At 40.1% G+C, this 21,721-nt stretch overlaps 1 protein-coding gene across 1 annotated transcript; it reads right to left on the bottom strand.

Annotated features, from left to right (window-relative positions):
* Positions 1 to 20,482: 20,482 nt before the first annotated feature.
* Positions 20,483 to 20,980, bottom strand: LOC104237780 (protein SMALL AUXIN UP-REGULATED RNA 51-like). The gene has a single exon (XM_009792000.2). The coding sequence runs from the start codon at positions 20,978 to 20,980 to the stop codon at positions 20,483 to 20,485; it is 498 nt and encodes a 165-aa protein (XP_009790302.1).
* Between the last annotated feature and the right edge of the window lie 741 nt (positions 20,981 to 21,721).

Here is a 21,721-nt window from a genome sequence, read left to right as displayed (position 1 = left end):
GACCTTGAAATACTCCTGTACAATTGACAGCCAGCAAGACAATTACGAGCTACTTTAGTTCATAGTATCCGGAATGCTTTTGGATCTTCAGGAAATTTGTCATATCCCAAATACTCTATAAACTCATTTCTCCAATCCCAAATTAGGTTGGTTGAATTAACTTCACAATATCTATCCAGATTCAAAACCGAATGCAGCAATTGAACGACCACACCAGAATCATTTCTTTTCATTTTCATGACCTCAAATTGGCCAATGTTTTTTCTTCCATGTTTTCTTCCCTCGGAATGTGTATAATCGACCATTCCCTGAACCGGGAATGCAATACTGGAACCTTACTCAAGTATTGTTGCATGCATTTCTCCTTGGTGTCGAAAATTCCGTACATTTGGTTCACTACTAACTTGGAGTCACACTTTATTTGATCACCTTGGAGTCTCGTCCCCAAGCTAATTCAAGTTCTGCAACCAAAGTCTCGTACTCGACTTCATTGTTTGTTAATGGCACCATTCTAATGGCTTGTCTCAGGGTTTCTCCCAAATGGGTGATTAATACTATCTCGAGACAGAAACCTTTTTATGTTGGAAGCTCCATCCATAAATAAGGTCCAAACACCTAATACAGTTCCCGGTACTAGCACTGTTTTTTTATCAGCTAAAGGCATCAGCCTAGACTGAAGTCAACCACAAAGTCCTTCAAAAGTTGTGATTGATTGCAGTCCTAGGTTTGTATTCATTGTCGAATTCACTAACTTCGATTTCCTATTTAGCCAATTGACCCGATAGTTCAGGTTTATGAAGGACATTCCTCAAGGGAAAGGTTTTCACAACTGCTACAGGATGATAAGAAAATAAGGCCTAAGCTTTCGAGAGGCGAATATGAGAGCAAGAGCCAATTTGTCAAGGTGTGGATAACGTGTCTCTGTTCCCGATAAAATTTTACTAACATAATAAATAGAAAATTGCGAACCTCCTTTCTCCTAGGACCAAAAAAACACTTACCGCTACTTCTGAGATCGTTGGATGAACTAACAATTTCTCACCTTCCATCGGTTTTGATAGCAATGGAGGGCTAGACAAGTAACTTTTTAGATCTTTCAATGCATGTTGGCGTTTCGGAGTCCCCGCAAAATCGTTCTTATTTTTCAAAATCGAAAAGAAATGATGGCATTTCTTGGAAGACCTTAGAGATGAACCTGCTTAGAGCCGCCAACCTTCCAGTCAACCTTTATACTTCCTTCACACTTGTTAATTGGTCTGGGATATCCTCGATGGCTTTGATATTATCGGGGTTTACTTCGATTCCTCTCTAAGATACCAAAAATCACAAGAACTTACTGGAACCAACTACGAAGGCGCATTTCTCCGGGTTGAGCTTCATGTTGCATTTTCTCATAATGTCGAATATTTCTTGGAAATGATTCAAATTATCTCCTGCAATATATAACAAATTTTTTTATAAATCAGGTTTTTCCTTAATCTTCCGGGTGCATCCTAATTTGATTATACCCGGAATATGCAGCAAGAAAACTCATTAACTCATGCTCTGTCATAGCATCAATCATTTGATCAATGTTTTACAATGGGAAAGAGTCCTTAGGGTATGCCTAGTTTAATCTTTGTAATCCACACACATCCTAAATTTATACTCTTTTTAGGTACTACCACTACGTGAGCTAGCTAATCCAGGTAATTTACCCCTCGAATTGAACTTATATTTAGTAATCAAATTATCTCTTTCTTGACAAACGTATTTCTAACCTCTGCAATCAGTCGTTTCTTCTACCTTATTGGAGGGAAGTTAGGATCAAAACTCAGCTTGTTGACAACCACCTCCAATGGAATACCTGTTATATCTGAATGCAACCATGCAAAGCAATCTACGTTAGCTTTTAGAAAATCAATAATTTTTAACTTGACTTTGGGACTCAACCTCGTTCCTAAGTGAAATTTTCTTTCTAAGAACTCCTCGAACAAGGACACTTGTTCAAGCTCTTCAGTGATCTATTTGGTCCCATCTACCCGGTACCTGATAAGGATCCGATAACTCCTCTTCTCCATCATCTTTAACTATGTTGGAAGAGGGAACCGACTCCTATAGTTGCTATTTGCTTATCTCTTTGCCTTTGCTAGTGGACAAGGTAATTGTGTTCATCTCTCTTGCAGCTGGTTGATCTCCTCAGATATGCTTGATCCCTTCTGGCGTGGGAAATTAAAATAGCTGATAATATGTTGATGGTACAACCTTCATTTCATGTATCCAAGTCCATTCAAGGATCACGTTGTACCCCATATCACCATCTATCACTTTGAACAGAGTGGTTTTCCTTACGCCTTCGGCATGCGTGGACAGCAATATCTCTCCCCGGGTCGTAACACTTGTTAAGTTGAACCCAACTAAATGCTTTGTTGCCGGAACTATGTTTCCGGTTTAACTTTGCTTGCTCCAAAACTCTACATTGTATGATGTTGGCTAAACTTCCTAGATCAACCAATACACGTTTAATTTTGAAATGTGAAATATTAAGAGAAATTACCATGGCATTGTTGTGCAGTAGGAGAAGTCCATCAACATCCTCTTCTGTAAAGGTGATGGCATCTTCTAAAACTTCTCGTATCCTCTTGCCATGAGTTTCCAATATCTTTGTCTTCTTTACTGCCAAAAATGTCACCCTATTTACTTCGTCTCCACCAAAGATCATGTTTATCATCACGTGAGGTGAACCTGTATCTGATTTTTATGGTTCTGCAACATTTCTATTTTTCCCATGGTTATTCTTGCACCAATCACTTAAAAATTCACTAAGGCAACCATTCTTCAACAACGTTGCCATCACTTCACGAAGGTGCCGATAGTCCCCAGCCTGTGACCATGTGTGATCACGCCCAACTATGTCTTATAAAAAGGACCCTGCGGACGTTGCAAATATAACCTGAGTATTCTGCCCAGAGTCGAATCCACAGAGAGTTAACCTATCAATCACTATCTTTAGACCCACTAAACTCTTGAGAACCAATTTCCCCAAACGTTTGAATCACAGTTGATGGTGTCTTTAATAACTAAAATTGCAAGTAAATAAACAGCTGTAAACTAAGGATGCTAAGGTTGTAAACAATAATGAGAAAACGCTAAGGTAATGACTTCCCCTATTGATGGAATCCCTTCAGTTTATGCTTCATACAAATTGACCAACACCTCTCTATCAATCATGAACGCTCATCTTACCGTAAATCTTTCCCGAGTAATCATAGTAATATACTCAATGCACTCTCCCGAGATACACTCGCTAGCTCCAATTAACACGGTTCACTTTAGATTGCACTCAAGGCTTCGTTATCCCTAATCCTGCCTTTAAACCCGCAGTTATAGATCCCTCTTATACTTTGGGAGTGGTGTTGTTCAACAATAACCTAAATATGCACTCTCTCCCGAGTTATGCACACTAAATAGGCACAGCTAATTGAGGATCCTGTCAATTAACTACAACATACACAAAGTTGAACAAATAAAGATTGAGACTAGCAATTTGTATTCACATAAACAAGAAGTTCATCCCCCAATAGGTTCCATCAAAACCTTAGACAAAGGATTTAGCTACTCATAACTATGGGTAAACAAACTAAAACAATATTCATCATAAAACTTGCAAGAAAAATCAAAGAAAAGAAGAAAGATGTTTTGGGTGATCTCTCACAATTGTTTTTTTCTTGCCAAAATACTCTCCCAATCTATACATTCCTCTCTTGGGCGAGGTCTAGTGTTTAAAATAGGATTTTGGGCTAAAAATCCCGTGTTTTACACTTTGTCTGCAGCCATCTTCTGCCGCGGTTCTGCCGCGGTTGCGGTGAAACCGCGACAGTACTCTTTCAGTTCTGACTTGAGCTGTTTCGCATGGTTTACTTGACGAAATTTTACGATCGGCATCTTTTTCTCCATATTTGATCCCAAAAGTACTCCATAGCCTTCTCTGGTCATATATAACCTGCAAAGCATGAAAAACACTAATAATAGCATTTTGTTATCACTTTTATCATCCAAACTATACAAGAAGGTGGTTATTTAGGTCCTAATTATAGTTAAATTCACTTATTATCAACACCCCACACTTAAACCTTTGTTTGTCCTCAAGCAAGTTAAACCACACTTCTAGGCCTAATCATTCGATGCATTACCCAATTTTTTATGCCACACCCACCATTATGAAGGAACAACCTAAGCAGTGCAACAGTCACACCTCAGATGAAGACTCTAACACCATGACACACTCATGCTCACTCCAGTTACTCTAACAGAGGTGAAAACTCACTTTTTCTTCCTGAGTCACATGCCCTCACATCTTAATTCTGAGAAGTTCCACACACATAAAATTCAAGCAACAAGGAACCAAAGATAGGCAGAATTCACTCACTCTCAGCAAAGAATATTCACATGCCACACAGACACACCATAAGCTTGCCCCTAGTGTAGTACTCTACTAATCGAGCTATTCAGTCAAAGATCAATAGGTCTTTATTTGGTTGTAATGTAGGCTAAGGGACGGGTAGGATATATTTGGATAGAGTGACTAACCTCCCTAATCACTTTTAATACACACTTCCTTTTATTTCAATTTACATGCTCCGCCCACTCGTTCTTCCACATTTTAGTTCATAGGTGACCCCCACTTTTCTTTAGGTGCAACTGTTTTTTTTTCTTTACAAATCCATTTGTTTTCTTCATTTTTTTTCTTCTTTCTTTTACAAATCCATTGCACCATTCGAGTATTTCTTTCCTGATTCCCCCCTTTTCCTACTTCCTTACCACCCCACACTTTGACTTTTGTATGTTCTTTAGTAATTCAAGTGCTTCTAGAAGGTACAGGTTCAAACAGTCAAACTATTCAAACACAGGGATATAGGTCATTATAGGGTTATCAAAGAACAGGCTTCAGGCTCAAAGGGGTTAACTATGGCAATATATACAGGTGGATTCATAATTATACAGGCTACACAAAGAAATGCCTCAATCATCTCTAAAACCAAATAGCTTCTATTTCACTTTGCAAACACACAGGGCAAGTTCTAGGTATCACATGCAAGCACAGAATACAAGTAATAGCTCACACACACTTGGTATGTAACTCATTCTGAATCAGTTTATCAACACACTCATACGAGAGTTCAAGCAAGACAGGATGTGCAAAATTAAGGCATAGATTTACGAGTCTACAAACGAGCCTAGACGTCGCACCCTCATGTTCATTTTTGTTATTCTAAGGTGTGTACATCAAGGGTTGCATTCTAGACTTCACCCATTTTGGTCCTAAAACTACAAACGAAAAATCTACCTAACCCGGTTCAAGGAAAGACCTTGGAAAATAACCGTGGTCAAAATAAAAACCAAGGGAAAATTACTACACTACCTAAAAAAGAAAATAAAATAAAGAAACTACATGGACTACTTCCCTCAAGAGTACTGTCCAAGTGGTCCGTCCTCAGGAAGAGTCCTCTACTTTTTTTTTTAAATCCGACTTTGACCCTCAAGAGATCCGTCGACAAGTATCCGACGTTGGGCCAAGTCAGTTACTTCTAATGTGAGTACAGTCAATTATACACAACAACACCAATCAAATACTACAACATACACCATGTCTATATACACTACAATACGTTACCCGAGCAAGTCTCCCACCCCACACTTAAAAATTATGACATGTCCCCATGTCATATCAAAAATAACGAGCAGAAGGGTAAGAAGACTTCCCTGAGCCTTAATCAGAGTCGGAGACGGTGCTGGGGTTCACATGGCAAGCTCTCCCCAAAGCACGGAACCAGGACATAAACCGTCTCTCAGACTTCGCCTGCCGCTGAGACATGGCATCCATACGCGTGTGTAGGCCCTCCGCCGAGGTGCGAAGATCCGCGACCTCTTCCTCCATAGTACGCAACATAGGCTGGATGGACTGTGATCTGGATAAGCCTGCCCTAGCATGGGGGCACCGAGAGGGTTCGGCACTGTCATAGGATCTCCTGGATAGTGCCATGGGAATCGGGTCATCATCCTCATCATCAATCTGAATAGTGGTGCGTGCACCCCTGCCCACTCTAATGCCCGAAGCTTTGAAAGCTGCTTTAGGGGGCAACTCTCCATCAGTAGGATTGGTGGGGACATTCTTCAGCAGGCACAATGTAGTCACCAGGGAGGGGAAGTAGAATCCCTTTGACCTCAGCGGGGACTGTATGATCATTTCATCACCAATAAGTCTTGCCGCATCAAAATCTTTCTTTGTGACAAAGTACCACGTCAAGAGGGCTCTTTGGAAGTTCACGTCAGTCATGTTACCTGAGGGTAAGTACCGGCTGCAAATGACAATGAGCCAACACTTAGCCAAATGGGTGAATGAATTGGAGTTCAGAGTGATATGGTCACGTATCCAGATTGGTTGCCCCCCTTCGTAGAGTGCATCAGTCATAATATCCCAAGTGACTCCTGGTGTGTCCTGGTAATAGTCGACGTGACCAGTAAACTGGGGGCAGCCGCAACACCTGTTGAATAGTTTCAACTGAGGCATCTACCCATTTGCATCGCACAGTCACCTCCCGCAACGTATGTGATGGGCAGTTTGAGTAGAACTCTCTTACAAGAATCATGTTCACCATTTCAGGTACATCAAATAAGAACTCCATTTCCCACCGCCGGATTTCCTCATACATCTCCTTTTTTTCTGCACGGAGGGCTGCCCTGTCAATCGGAATCTCAGGGATGAAGCTCTTTGAGGCCTTGGCATGAAAGTCGTCCTCTGCCAATTCTGATTCAAACCTTGAGGCATCATATGTAGGTTGTTGGGACGTGTCTGCCGATCTCTTTTGCTTCTTACGAGCCATATGACCTGCAAAGAATACAAGAGAACCATCAAATATATCCTACATGTGCCAGGCGTATGGTTACTCAGACTTCACCACCCGATGGCACCAAATAATGTCCCCCATTTATTCCATTCATACACTATGCCAAACCCCCAACTAGTGAGGTGTTCCAGGTTACAACCTCCACAATGGCCCCACAACTTTCTTATAAATTCGGGCATACAACACCCCACACTTACTCCCTCAAGTGAATCACGTTAAATATAACACCACCATTCACCAAATACAACACCACCACAACCTAGGATAGGCACAAAATGCCTCAAAATAGCACCACAAGCCCCAAATTTTTCGGCTAAAAAAGGCCCTCCACCAAACTACACCGCAAAAATTATTTCTAGGCCTCCAAATCATCGAAACAACCCCCACAATCGAAGTATAAGAAAGACCCAACCATTTTAGCACCAAACAAATCCACAAGAAGCAAATACAACAATAAAAACAGGAAAGAAGCAAAAATTGAAAGAAAATCTACACTATTCCTACCTAGGGTTTAACTAAACTAGTTTAGACTAAATTACACTAATTAGAAGAAGAAATAGAATCAAAAAGAAGAGAACACTTACTTGATAAAGGTTGGAAGGGGTGGGTAGTGGTGAGAGGAGGTGTGGAGAAGATAACAATGGCGGTTTTTTGGGAGTGAGGGAGGGATTTGAGAGAGAAAGAGAAGAGAGGATTTGGGTTTTATTTTTTTTGGGGGGGGGGGCGTTCTGTTTCTGAATAGGGAGGGGGGATAATTGTTTTGGGGTGGGTGCAGGGTTAGGTGAATTAGAAAGGTGGGGTGAATTAAAAAATTTCTGCATACCTGGGCCCGATGGGGTCTGCCGCGGTTCTGCCGCGGTCGCGGTGGAAACACGGTGAAAGAAATTCAGAGGGGGTCTCTGACAGCAGTTTGACCGCGGTCGCGGTGGAACCCCGGTCGCGGTGGAACTGCGGTCTGGGCAATTGTCTGATTTTTTTTTGTTTTGTTTTTTTTTTCATATAATGTGTTACACTTACAACAATTTCGTGGGTTGCCTCCCACGCAGCTCCTGATTTAACGTCGCAGGACGACGCAGGATGTGCGCATTTAAGGCTCGCTCGACCTTTGTGGTTCAGTCAGGTGCAGCTCAGACACTTCCTTTTTCTCGCTCATGCCCACATATGGCTTTAATCTTTGACCATTGACTCTGAATGTACGAGATTCATTCTCTGTGGCAATCTCAACAGCTCCTGAAGGGAAAACTTCAACTACTCAAAATGGTCCAGACCATCGTGACTTAAGTTTACCTGGGAACAGATGTAGTCTTGAGTTGTATAGCAATACCATGTCCCCGGGTTTGAAATTTCTCTCAACAATGTTCTGGTCGTGCAGCCTCTTCATTCTCTCCTTGTACAATTTTGTGCTCTCAAAAGCAAGATATCTGAACTCCTCGAGCTCATGCAATTCAGTGACTCTTGACGTGCCCGTAGCTTCCATGTCTAAGTTCAGCTGTTTCAATGCCCACAACGCTTTATGTTCAAGTTCCACTGGCAGGTGGCAGGCCTTCCCAAACACCAACTTGTATGGTGACATACCAATTGGAGTTTTGAAGGCAGTTCTGTAAGCCCAGAGTGCATCATCTAGCTTCCTCGCCCAATCAGTTCTTGTGGCATTCACAGTTTTGGTTAACACACTCTTGATTTCTCTGTTGGACACTTCAACCTGTCCACTAGTTTGCGGGTGGTAAGGAGTAGCCACCTTGTGGCGCACATCGTACTTAGCAAGTAACTTTTCAAAGGCCCTGTTGTAGAAATGAGTGCCTCCATCACTGATAATTGCTCGTGGTGTCCCAAAGCGGGTGAATATGTTCTTCTTTAGAAATCCCACCACCACTTTTGCATCATTGGTGGGTAACGCCGCAGCTTCCACCCATTTGGACACATAGTCTACAATAACAATAATGTACTTATTGCCATAGGAGCTGACGAAGGGACCCATGAAGTCAATCCCCCAGATGTCAAACGCTTCCACCTCTTGAATTGGGTTCATGGGCATCTCGTGGCGTCGGGAAATGTTCCCGGTCCGCTGACATTCATTTCAGCCCTTCACCCATAGGTGCGCATATTTAAACACTATTGGCCAGAAGAATCCAACCTCTAGCACCTTTGCCGTTGTCCTAACCCCTCCAAAGTGTCCACCATACGCTGATGCGTGACAAGCCTGCAAAACAGAAAATTGCTCTTTCTCGGGGACGCATCTCCGGATCATATTATCAAGACATATTCTAAACAGTTAAGGTTCATCCCAGTAATAGTGGAGGCTTTCACGAAAAAATCTTTTCCTTTGGACCGATGAAAGGTCGTGAGGAACTATACCACTGGCCAGGTAATTAGCAAAGTCTGCATACCATGGCGCTTCCTGATGAGTGGTGGCGAGCAGCTGCTCGTCTGGAAAAGTTTCCAGCATTTCCTCAACCTCAACTACATTTTCAGCTCCCTCAAGTCTAATAGATGATCAGCGACTTGATTCTCAGTGCCCTTACGGTCACAAATCTCAAGATCAAACTCTTGCAATAACAACACCCAACGAATCAGGCGTGGCTTGGATTCTTTCTTTTCTATTAAGTACCTGAGAGCTGCATGGTCAGTATATACAATTACCTTGGACCCTATCAGGTAGGATCGGAACTTGTCAAACACGAACACTACAGCCAATATCTCCTTTTCAGTCACAGTGTAGTTCAAATGGGCTCCACTGAGCGTTCTAGTAGCATAGTAGATTGGGTGCATCAGTTTGTCTTTTCGCTGGCCCAGCATTGCTCCCACTGCATAGTCACTGGCATCACACATTATTTCGAACGGTTGCTCCCAGTTGGGGGCAGCAATGATGGGTGTTGTGACCAGTCTCTTTTTCAACTCCTCAAATGCTACCCTGCAATCATCAGAAAACAAAAACGGGTAATTTTTTTCTAACAACTTACAGAGAGGGTTGGCGATTTTGGAGAAGTCTTTTATGAACCTCCGGTAAAAACTGGCATGTCCAAGGAAGCTTCTGATGGCTTTGACTGAAGTTGGTGGAGGCAGCTTTGCTATTACATCAACTTTCACGCGATCCACCTCTATTCCCTTGCTTGACACCCGGTGACCCAAGACTATGCCTTCTTGTACCATGAAATGGCACTTCTCCCAGTTCAGAACCAAGTTAGTCTCGATGCACCATTTCAGCACACGCGTCAGATTTATCAGGCACTCATCAAATGAATTCCCCACCACTGAGAAGTCATCCATGAACACCTCCATTATGTCCTCAACCATTTCAGTGAATATGGCCATCATGCACCGTTGGAATGTGGCAGGTGCGTTGCATAGGCCAAAGGGCATCCGTCTAAAGGTATAAATGCCATACGGGCATGTGAAGGAGGTCTTCTCTCTGTCCTCCGGTGCAATGGAGATTTGATTGTACCCTGAGTACCCATCCAGAAAACAAAAGTGTGACCTCCCTGCCAATCTGTCCAACATCTGATCAATGAAAGGAAGTGGGAAGTGGTCTTTCCGGGTGGCTAGATTCAACTTTCGATAGTCCATACAAATTCTCCAGCCTGTGATGGTTCTTGTTGAGATCAATTCAATGTTGTCATTTGTCACAACCGTCATGCCACCCTTTTTAGGAACACATTGCACTGGGCTCACCCAGCTGCTGTCAGATTTTGGGAAAATAATTCCCACATCCAACCACTTTATCAACTCCTTCTTCACCACTTCCTTCATGTTGGGGTTTAGCCTCATCTGATGTTCCCTGGAAGGTTTGTGCCCCTCTTCTAGCAGAATCTTGTGCATGTAGTAGGCGGGGCCGATCCCCTTAATGTCTGTCATGGTCCACCCCATGGCAGTTTTGCACTCCTTTAGTACCTGTAAAAGTTTTTGAACCTGCACATCTAACAAACTAGATGAGATAATAACAGGTAATGTGGAGTCAGGTCCCAGAAATTCATACCTGAGGTGGGCTGGCAATGGCTTTAACTCCAGCTTTGGTGGTTCTTCAATGGATGGCTTAGCTGGAGGAGTTTCTCTCTTTTCTAAGTGCAAGGGCTCAAACTCTAGATTTCTCTCCCAGAACCCTCTACCTTCCAATGCCAACACCCATTCCGCCAAATCCTCACTATTCACTTCATCTAAGTTCATCAAACATGCATCAAGGTGGTCCTCAATTGTCAACACCTCATCATCAGACTCTACAATTACATCCACGGCATCAATAAGAGAGCAATTGGCGAACTCGCTTGGTCGCCTCATAGACTTCTGCACATTGAATGTTATTATCTCATCATTGATTCTCATTTTGAGCTCCCCAGTCTCACAGTCAATCAGAGCTCTCCCCGTGGCCAATAATGGTCTTCCTAAGATTATAGGAATCTCTTCATCCACTTTGCAATCCAAGATCACAAAATCTGCAGGAAACACAAATTGTCCCACCTGAATAAGCACATCATCAAGGATACCGAATGGACGGTTCATAGTCCTGTCGACCAGCTGCAACAATATGGAGGTGGGTCTAGCTCTCCCAATGCCCAACCTCTTATAGATAGCCAGGGGCATAAGATTAATGCTGGCCCCTAAATCACATAGTACCTTAGCAAAGGTGAAATTCCCAATAGTGCATGGAATTGTAAAGCTACCTGGATCAGACAGCTTTTCAGCAATAGGTCTCGTCACCACTGCACTACAGGTCTGAGTAAGTGTAACCGTAGCCAAGTCTTGAAAATCAAATTTCTGGGACATCAAGTCCTTCATCATTTTTGCGTACCCAGGCATCTCCTTTAAAGCTTCAATCAGTGGAATATTTACCTGGATTTGTTTGAGCATTTCAAAGAACTTTTTATACTGCTCCTTCTTTTGATGCTTGGCCAGCCTCTGTGGAAAGGGTGCAGGAGGTCTCTTCTTCCCAATCACCTAGGACTTCTCTTTATCAGCTACTATTTCAACTACTAGCTCTTCAACTAGCTCAGCTACTTTCTCGGTCTCCTGCTGAATGTTCTTTTCTTCCTGAGTAGGCTGGACTGTCACCTCTGTCAGTATCGTAGACTCATCCAGCTCAATGGGCACTGGAATGAATGTCTCAGCCTGTATATTTTCTCGAGCTCTCTCTTGTTCTCCATCTAGATCCCTGCCATTACGGAGACTCACCGCCATCAGTTGCTTTGGGCCCTAATCTTTTGGATTAATCTGGGTGTTTGCAGGTAATGTCCCCTAAGGACGATTGTTCAGAGACATTGAAATTTGGCCCAATTGCACTTCAATATTTTTGATTGTTGCGTTATGTGCATCTACTCTTTCATTTATTTTCGCATTGGACCCAATAACCTGCTGCATCATTGCTTCAAGTCTCGTGAACCCATCTTCTTGCCTTCCACCATGCTGTTGCTGAGGTGGGGGATACCCTTGCTGCTGATTGTTGTACCCCTGTGGCCTTGGATAAGGTGCCATATTGTTGGGAGGTCTCATACCTCCCATGCTTCCAGCGTTGTACAGTGGCTGAGGTGGTCTGTATGGCTGCTGAGTTTGCTGACCCCAGTTCTGATTGCCCTGTCTCTAGCCTCCATAGTTTGACACATAGTTCATGTCTTCAGGGTGCTAATGATGATGATCATGTTCTGCATTCCAAGGATTACCAACTGGCTGACTAATGCAAGATGTGCACAAGCCCCCCATTGGTAGTATCTACAATGTGCACTTGTTGTTTCTGCCCTGATTCCTCCACCTTTTTGGTGAGGATTCTCATCTGTGTCAAGAGGGTCACCACATTTTCAGCCATGGAATTTGATGGGTCAAAAGGCACTGAGTGCACCACTGGAGTGATAGGTGCATTCCTCGTCGTCCACCCCGAATTCTGAGCCATTTTGTCAAGCAGACTCTGACCTTCTCTCCAAGTTTTGCTCAAAAATGGCCCACCAGCTGAGGCATCTACAATGTTCTTCATGCTATCTGATAGTCCCATGTAAAATCGTTGTCCCAACATCTGATCTGGAATACCATGGTGTCGACATATAACCAATATTCCTTTAAACCAGCTCCATGTCTCATGCAGTGTCTCCATTGGTTTCTGTTTAAAGCTCACGATCTCATCAATTTGTTGAGCTGTTTTATTGGGCGGGTGGAACTTGATGTGAAATTGCTTGACTAACTCATCCCAAGTTTCTATAGAGGTTATGGGGAGTGAGTATAGCCAGACCTGAGCAGCTCCTGTCACCGAGAATGGAAATAATAACAGCCTGATTGCTTTCGGAGTTACGTTGGGTTGCCTTTGAGTTTTGCAAATCGATAGGAAGTTCTTCAAGTGTTGTTGAGGATCTTCGGCTGGTGTCCCAGAAAATAGTCCCTTGTTTTGCAGCAAGTGCAACATGTTGTTCGTGATCTGGAACGATTCAGCTTGTATCACGGGCACAATAATGGCAGTGGTCAGATTGTCAGTTGTGGGTTGTGCCTAGTCATATAGTGCAGCCTCAGGCACAGGAGGTGCCATATCTCTGACGTTTCCGTTGACGTTGTCTACGTCACCCATGTCAATTTCGAGTTTGTGTGTTTGATGAAGTTGTTGAAGTCTTTTGTTGGCACGGTTCAATATTCGGAATGTTTTCTCGGGGTCTGAGAGTCCTTCGAGTAGTTCTCCAGTCCTCGTAGAGTTTCTAGGCATACACCTGTGCAACCACGTCAACAACCGTCAAAAATTTCAATCAAAAATTTGGTGTAGAGAAAACTGACTACACTAAGAATTTTTGTATTTCTATCAATGGTAATTGATAATTCCGTTAACTCCCCGGCAACGGCGCCAAAATTTGATCACGCCCAACTATGCCTTATAAAAAGGACCCTGCGGACGTTGCAAATATAACCTGAGTATTCTGCCCAGAGTCGAATCCACAGAGAGTTAACCTATCAATCACTATCTTTATACCCACTAAACTCTTGAGAACCAATTTCCCCAAACGTTTGAATCACAGTTGATGATGTCTTTAATAACTAAAATTGCAAGTAAATAAACAGCTGTAAACTAAGGATGTTAAGGTTGTAAACAATAATGAGAAAACGCTAAGGTAATGACTTCACCTATTGATGGAATCCCTTCTGTTTATGCTTCATACAAATTGACCAACACCTCTCTATCAATCATGAACGCTCATCTTACCGAAATCTCTCCCGAGTAATCACAATAATATACTCAATGCACTCTCCCGAGATACACTCACTAGCTCCAATTAACACGGTTCACTTTAGATTGCACTCAAGGCTTCGTTATCTCTAATCCCTCCTTTAAACCCGCAGTTATAGATCCCTCTTATACTTTGGGAGTAGTGTTGTTCAACAATAACCTAAATATGCACTCTCTCCCGAGTTATGCACACTAAATAGGCACAGCTAATTGAGGATCTTGTCAATTAACTACAACATGCACAAAGTTTAATAAATAAAGATTGAGACTAGCAATTTGTATTCACATAAACAAGAAGTTCATCCCCCACTAGGTTCCATCAAAACCTTAGACAAAGGATTTAGCTACTCATAACTATGGGTAAACAAACTAAAACAATATTCATCATAAAACTTGCAAGAAAAATCAAAGAAAAGAAGAAAGATATTTTGGGTGATCTCTCACAATTGTTTTTTTCTTGCCAAAATACTCTCCCAATCTATACATGCCTCTCTTGGGCAAATTCTAGTGTTTAAAATAGGGTTTTGGGCTAAAAATCCCGTGTTTTGCACTTTAGTCCCTGAAGTTCCCCCCCTCCGCCGCGGTTCTGCCGCGGTCGCGGTCAAACCGCGGCCAAATATGCTCTCTGATTCTCACCTTGTCTGCAGCCATCTTCTACCGCGGTTCTGCCGCGGTCGCGGTGGAACCGCAGCAGTACTCTTTCAGTTCTGATTTGAGCTGTTTCGCGTGGTTTACTTGACGGAATTTTATGATCGGCCTCTTTTTCTCCATATTTGATCCCAAAAGTACTTCATAGCCTTCTCTGGTCATATATAACCTGCAAAGCATGAAAAACACTAATAAGAGCATTTTGTTATCACTTTTATCATCCAAACTATACAAGAAGGTGGTTATTTAGGGCCTAATTATAGTTAAATTCACCTATTATCAATGTATTCCATGGAGCTCACACCATAGATTAGGATCCCTTTGGCTAGGATCAGACCGAATTAGTTTAGGGAACCTAGACTCCTTTATGTTCCTCATAATCGATACTAGTTCTACCAAGCTGATGTTAAAGTTATAGTCGGATAATCGGGGATACGTTGAATCTCGGGATGCCTATGCTTCTTTTTCTTACAAAATGCTGCTACTCCAACCACGATCCATTCTTCTATCGGAAGAAAACTTATCCGATGATTGAAAACCTTTATTCATTGCCCATCAATCTCGTAAGGGTGAAAACGACCTCTAGAAAAAATCTCTGATCTGCATCAACATCAGCTTTAAACCTTTCCTGATTCTGATCTCAATTGCGTCCTTTGGAAGACACCAATGAGCCCAATTGATCATCTTCTATTCTAATCTTTTACTCATAGCAGTTGTGGACATCTGTTCATGTGGTTGCCTGAAATTCTAACAAGCTTTCCTTCAGTTTCTTGGAGGCATCGAAGCTGAACGGGTTGAGACCCTTTGTAAATGCTTTTGCTTCCCACTCATCCGATACTGTCGGTAACAACATCATTTCCTTCTGAAAACCGGATTACAAACTCTCATAATAGTTTGGATTCTCCTTGGGCTATTCTAAATATATCTGCCTTTCTTGCTTAGACCTTTTTTGCTCCATTATAAGCTTTAATAAAAGAATCTACAAGCATTTCAAAAGAATCAATGGAATGCTCAGGTAAAAGTGAATACCAAGTTAAAGCACCCTTCGTGAGGGTCTCGCAAAATTTCTTCAACAAGACAGATTCGATCTCGTGTTGCGCCAAGTCATTTCCCTTTACAATCATAGTGTAGGTCATGATATGTTCCTGTGGATTTAAAGTCACATCATACTTCAGAATATTCAGCATCTTAAACCTTTTCGGAATTAACTCTGAGGCCGCATTTGGTTTGAACGTCAACTGCATATACTTCTTGGAATCCAGCCCCTTTAGCATCGACGACACTCCCAGGATATGATCCATCCGAGCATGGAATTCTTTAGCATTTTGGTCTATTCGTTCATTAATTTCCCTTATGAATCTCATGAGCTCGGTTTTGAAAGGGTCGTTTGTGTTGTTGTCATTCCCAGATCTGCTACTAGTACCTCCTGCCTCGTTAAAACCTAACTCCTATGGAGCATCGTTACCAGTTCTTTGAACTGTTTGATTTGCAGGGACACTGGGAGGAATATGAGCTCCTCCATTAGAATTATTGGAAGCAACCGATAGCGCCTGCTTCAATTCTATCATCACCTGGTCTTATCTTGAAAGGTGAACCATAATTTTCCTTTGGTGCTCTCTCAAAATTTTGACCGTTTCAACAACGTGTTAGTCATCCGCATCATCGGGAGTTGGACTCCTCACATGCTGATGATTTTGACCTTCGCGAACTGGAGTTGTTTCATCTCCTTTATTGCGGGTTTCGCTAGTTGAATCATCACGTTGGAACACATCCTCACGTTCGTTGTGTGCTCCAACATTATAGGATTGTTGACACCGTTAGCTGCCATATATAATTTTTCTTATGCTAAGAAAGGATCAAAATTTGTTAGTATAGATGAATGGATCAAAGCAATTATACAAATGTCTATGCCCCACGGTGGCCACCAAACTCTTTATCCGTAAAATGGTACAGTTGAATTTGTAACGTGGTTTATAGACATGTGAATTAATTTGACACAGAAATATGAAATAGATAAGAATAAAATCAATATTATGAAATAACTTAAAGGAAATACGAGTCTGGGTATGAATTTAGCTTCTCGGATAGTAATAACAAGAACTACATATTAAGAATAAGGCAAAAGAGCAATTTGATAGAATAAGAGCTGAACTTTTTTTGTGCAGAGAATCTTTCCTATTTATAGTTCTATTCAGGAAGACAAGATCCCCAAATTAAGCTCTTCTTGAATGAGAATAAAATCACTATTGATGGTTGTATAACGGTTGGTCTTTAATATAGAAATTTTGTGTAACGGCTGCTCATTGAATGTTGCCTTTTCCAACAGATGTCTTTCTTCGAAGTCTTTGTTATCGGTTCTCATGTCTTCGGAACTCACCTAGCACCGGTCACATGCTTGTATCTGATGCCAACTATTTACTGACTAACATTTTACATGTCTTCAGTTCCACATGTCATCACATCATTCGTCTAACTGTCGCTAACTAATTTTACCCCATACCGTTGTATGTCCCGAAGAATGTCTCGAAAACTCTATATTTAGTTTTCAATCATTAGGGACTCATGACTTAATAGCGAGTTTAGCTTATGAAACGTTTTGATATTTAACTCATAATTCAGCTATACCTTAAAAATTAAAGACTTGATTTACCTTTATTAATGTGCTGAGTTCAGTTGAGACTTTCAATTAGCTAATACAGGGTTCACTCAATAGTTATACAGTTTGGATGTCAATTACGTTCCATCCTGATTTGACGGTGTGACATGAAATAAGCATTACACGACGACACATAGTCTTTCAACTAATATTGAATTTTTTAAAATTTTAATATGAGTATCTCTTAATTAGTTTTCATGTTAAGTCAATCGAAACTATTGAAGATGAAATATAATGCCAAGAGAGGTTGTTATAATCATTTCGATTTGACAGCTCTTTTGGTATCCTGTAATATTATGTTGTCTAATTAAATACTCCTACTGATAAAACACCCAAACGTAATCAATAAGAAAGTTGTACGAATTATTAGCAGGCAACCCACAAAACAGTAGGTTGAAATAAAGCAAAAGACAACTAATAAAAATTATATAGTTGAGTGATAAGTATTTTTTTATCTTTAATAAAAAATCTTGGATCAAATTTTGAGTATGAAGTCATCTTTTTTTTTTTGTGAATGCATCACCCTATTGTAAGATTTTTCGGTACAAATTTGAATTTAGTCGAGTCCAATGTAGGCATATGATATAGATGGAAAATAAATAAATAAATATAAAATAAAATATAAAAAAGCAAAGGACAAGTGCAATGTGAATCTATAGTTGAAAACCAGTAAGGATAGTACAATATGTTAAGGTGATGCTATGACAAAGCAAAGAAATAATTAAGGTCCAGACAAATATATGGGAATCTTATGAAACACTTGAGCTAGTTGGGGAAATTTTAACTGAAAAAATAGAAGTACAGCATGTGGACAATTTTTTAGTTAGAAAAAAACTACTACTTATTACTATACTAATCTCTTTTTTTCATTTTTGAATTGCAAGTGCATTTAGGCATCACCTGTCAACATTGTCTACTTCTATTTGGGAATCTTGCCAAACTTTTGATTCATGAAATCTGGTGATACTTTTATAGTACTTGGAAGGAGTACAGGTTGTATAATGCATAAACTTTGAGCATATATAATATTTTATAAATTTTCACCCCCTCAAATCAATGTCAATATTACCTTCACGAACCCAAAAAATTCTTTAAAGGTGTACAAACTTAAAAAAATAGAAATATTTCCTCACAAATAATGTTCAATATATAATATATACATTTAAAGTCTAAGATTTTATTTATATACACAGTTAATTTTTTGAATATTTCGATGAAAGGTGGTAATCACACTTAGTAAAAGGTGGTTTCACCCCTGCCTTCACCTAATGTTAGTACCAAGTTAAATTTAGTGAACATCGGAAGCAAGTAAGTATTTTTTGACTATACTCATATCTCAAGAAATGGCAGTTGCAATTTACGAGAAGCAGAAAATTGATATTGATTTTTCAATTATTTAAAAATAAATTCACATAAGTAAACCAATATAAAAAGTATTATAAAATAGAAGTATCTTTGCTAAGATGAAATAAAAGGTGGTTGTAGTTTGTGGAGTTTGATTTTAAATAAAGTTGGGTAACTTTAAACTTGCATTGGACCTGAGGACATTATTATCAAAAGGTCAGGATAATATAGGATAAGAAGAATATGACACATTTTTATCTCATTCATTCTTCTATCTTTATCAAAGATGTATCAAATATCTAAGTCCTATGGAGGTCAGACTGTTGCTTTCTTTTCTCCTAAAATAAGAAAAAGAAATTGGCCGAGGATTTGGAGGAAATGATCTTTACATACTCACTTAAAATTTAAACAAACAAAAAAATTATTCTAATAAAGATTTTCACTATTATTTTCACAGATCCCCCGTGTTATAAAAGAATCATTATTAGAACAACATTTGTAACGAACGATAAAATTAAATTATTTTCTTTGTTTACTAATTAACAGAAATTATAGTGATATTTTGAGACCTCCATAAGAAGAAGAAAAATAGGAAAAAAATGAGCAAATTAAAAGTTAAAACTTCCAATAGTTACTTGTAATTATTTTGTACGACATCAACTGCTTCAGAATATTATAAATAATTATATATTTTAATTAATTGCATAAGACTCTAAATTGATATTAGCATGCTGGATACTAGTTTTATTACCATAAGTCCATAACCAATTGATTAAAACCATTCAGATACTCAGAATCTCAAAGTCACTTGAAATCTGGATTCTAATGGAATCCAACCAAATAAAGGAAAATACATACACGAAGGTGGGGAGGTCGAGTAGTAGAGTTGTAGATTAGGCGGTGATTGAGCGTTTTTCTTCGTTGTTCTGACTAGTCTGATGGTGTTTTATATAGGACTGCGGTTATTGTTCCATCACATTTTCTATTTTTTGTTTATTATTATTATTATTATTATTAATTTTTTACTTTTATTTTATATTTTTTCCAATTTTTATTATTGCCATAGTTATTGTCCTTCCCACTTATTTGTTATCACTTATGGTCTGATCTTATTTGTATTTTTTCTGCTGTTGTTACAGATCTTTTATTTTAAACCGAGGGTCTACCGGAACAATCTATCTACCCTTATGGGTAGGGATAAAGTCTGCGTACACTCTACCCTAGTGAGATTATTACTGGGTTGTTGTTGTTTACATAGAACAACAACGGAAAATAAGATCCAACCAAAAGAATAGGAATAACACCAAGATTTTTCAAATACTAAAGTCAATATGAATATTTCATTAACTCAAACTACTTTTGTTTTTTTCATCATCGTCATAATAATGATAATAATACAATAACAATCATCTGCCTCTCTGTCACCACCACCAGAACAAATATTAATTGTCTGGGAAAAATAGCACTAAAAAAAAAATTCTCCCACATCTCATTGGAACCCAGCAAAGCTTCAGAAATTAAATTCTGGGCTCAAGGATGGTTGAAAAATAAGAAAAATAAAATAAAGAAAAAAAACCTATAAAATAAAGAAAAAAGAAAACTGCCTAGGTCAGGTAGCTGTGGACCCCCATTTACCGATCCACCACCATTTACAGTTATTTAAAAGAAGAAAAAAAACCTAACCCTAGGGAGCTTCCTCCTTCAAGAACCGAACCGGGGAGAAACAGAACGGAACCGGGCATTGTTAGAATAAAAAACCGTTTAAACCCTAGCATTCTGCAGAAGAGGAGCAAAACCATGGGAAGCAGCTTCTTTGCAAGACTGATCTAAAGATTCAAACCCAACTTCAGAAATCAGCTTAACAAGCTCATCCAAACCCAAATGACCGAACCGTTCCTCATCCCGGTCCAGTAACCTTAAAATCTCCGAAAAGTACTCGACTTCACAAGGCAAAACTAACCCACCCGTCCTCTGGTACCCGAATTCCTCCTCTGCCTTGTCCAGCAGCGAGATGAACACGGGGAGGTTCAAGAACCGGGTGGGGATAACGAACCGGCGGCGTTCTGGCCCCACGTAAACCGCCAATGATCCTGAGGGAGTACGACTGTCCGAACCGGATAATGCCGGTTCGTCTGAATCGGATGAGGAGTACGAGAGGACACCGCGGCGCTTAAGGGACTTGTTTTTCCAGCGTTTGACGACTTGTTTTAGCCTCACGATTTGAGTAATCATGTTTCCTTTCTTAATGGCGGACGCCATTGATTATGAATGAAGCTTTTGCTCTTTTTTTTCTCTTTCAAATATTTTTAGAGAGATGAAGAGAGAGAGAGGAACTTTGACGAAGAGGAGTTGGAGATTTATAAAGGGAATTAAAGACTTCTGAGCTGGCTAATAGGGGTGGTGGGGGCTAGTGGGGTAGGGGGTATGTGGAAAAAGTGTATACTAAATTCCATTGAGTTGTTTTCTTGTACTCATTTGATTTGACCAAGATAGTCATCCGAACATAATACCTTACCAAAATCGTGAACCAGTTAGGGATTGTTTGGTTGACTGTATTATAATTAGTAGATCGCCTTTTTTAAGGTTTCGTACCACTAATACGCGAATTGCTCAAGAATTTTTTTTGAACTCGGATTAAAATCGTGGGGCATAATTAATAGATACTCCATCCGTTCCAATTTATGTGAACCTGTTTGACTGGGCACGGAGTTTAAGAAAAAAAAAAACTTTTGGAATTTGTGGTCCTAAACAAGTCGAAATGGGACCCAGAGTATTTGTGTGGTTATAAATGCTTCTCATTAAGGGTAGAGTTGTAACTTCAAACTAAATTATTACCAAATTTTGAAAGGATTCATTCTTTTTGGAACGGACCAAAAAGGAAATAGGTTCACATAAACTGGAACAGAGGGAGTATAATATTTGGTTAGTCGTGTAAAAAAATAATTATTTGTATAATTAATGTAACATTCAAGTTCTAATACTAGTAAGAGAAAAAGGCAA

This window comes from Nicotiana sylvestris, chromosome 11, assembly GCF_000393655.2.
Source record: "Nicotiana sylvestris chromosome 11, ASM39365v2, whole genome shotgun sequence".
Taxonomy (NCBI): domain Eukaryota; kingdom Viridiplantae; phylum Streptophyta; class Magnoliopsida; order Solanales; family Solanaceae; genus Nicotiana; species Nicotiana sylvestris.
This window is presented reverse-complemented; position numbering and strand designations above follow the sequence as displayed.

Coding starts and splice junctions, on each gene's coding strand:
- LOC104237780 (XM_009792000.2), bottom strand. CDS start 20,980: ATGGCGTCCGCCATTAAGAAAGGAAACATGATTACTCAAATCGTGAGG.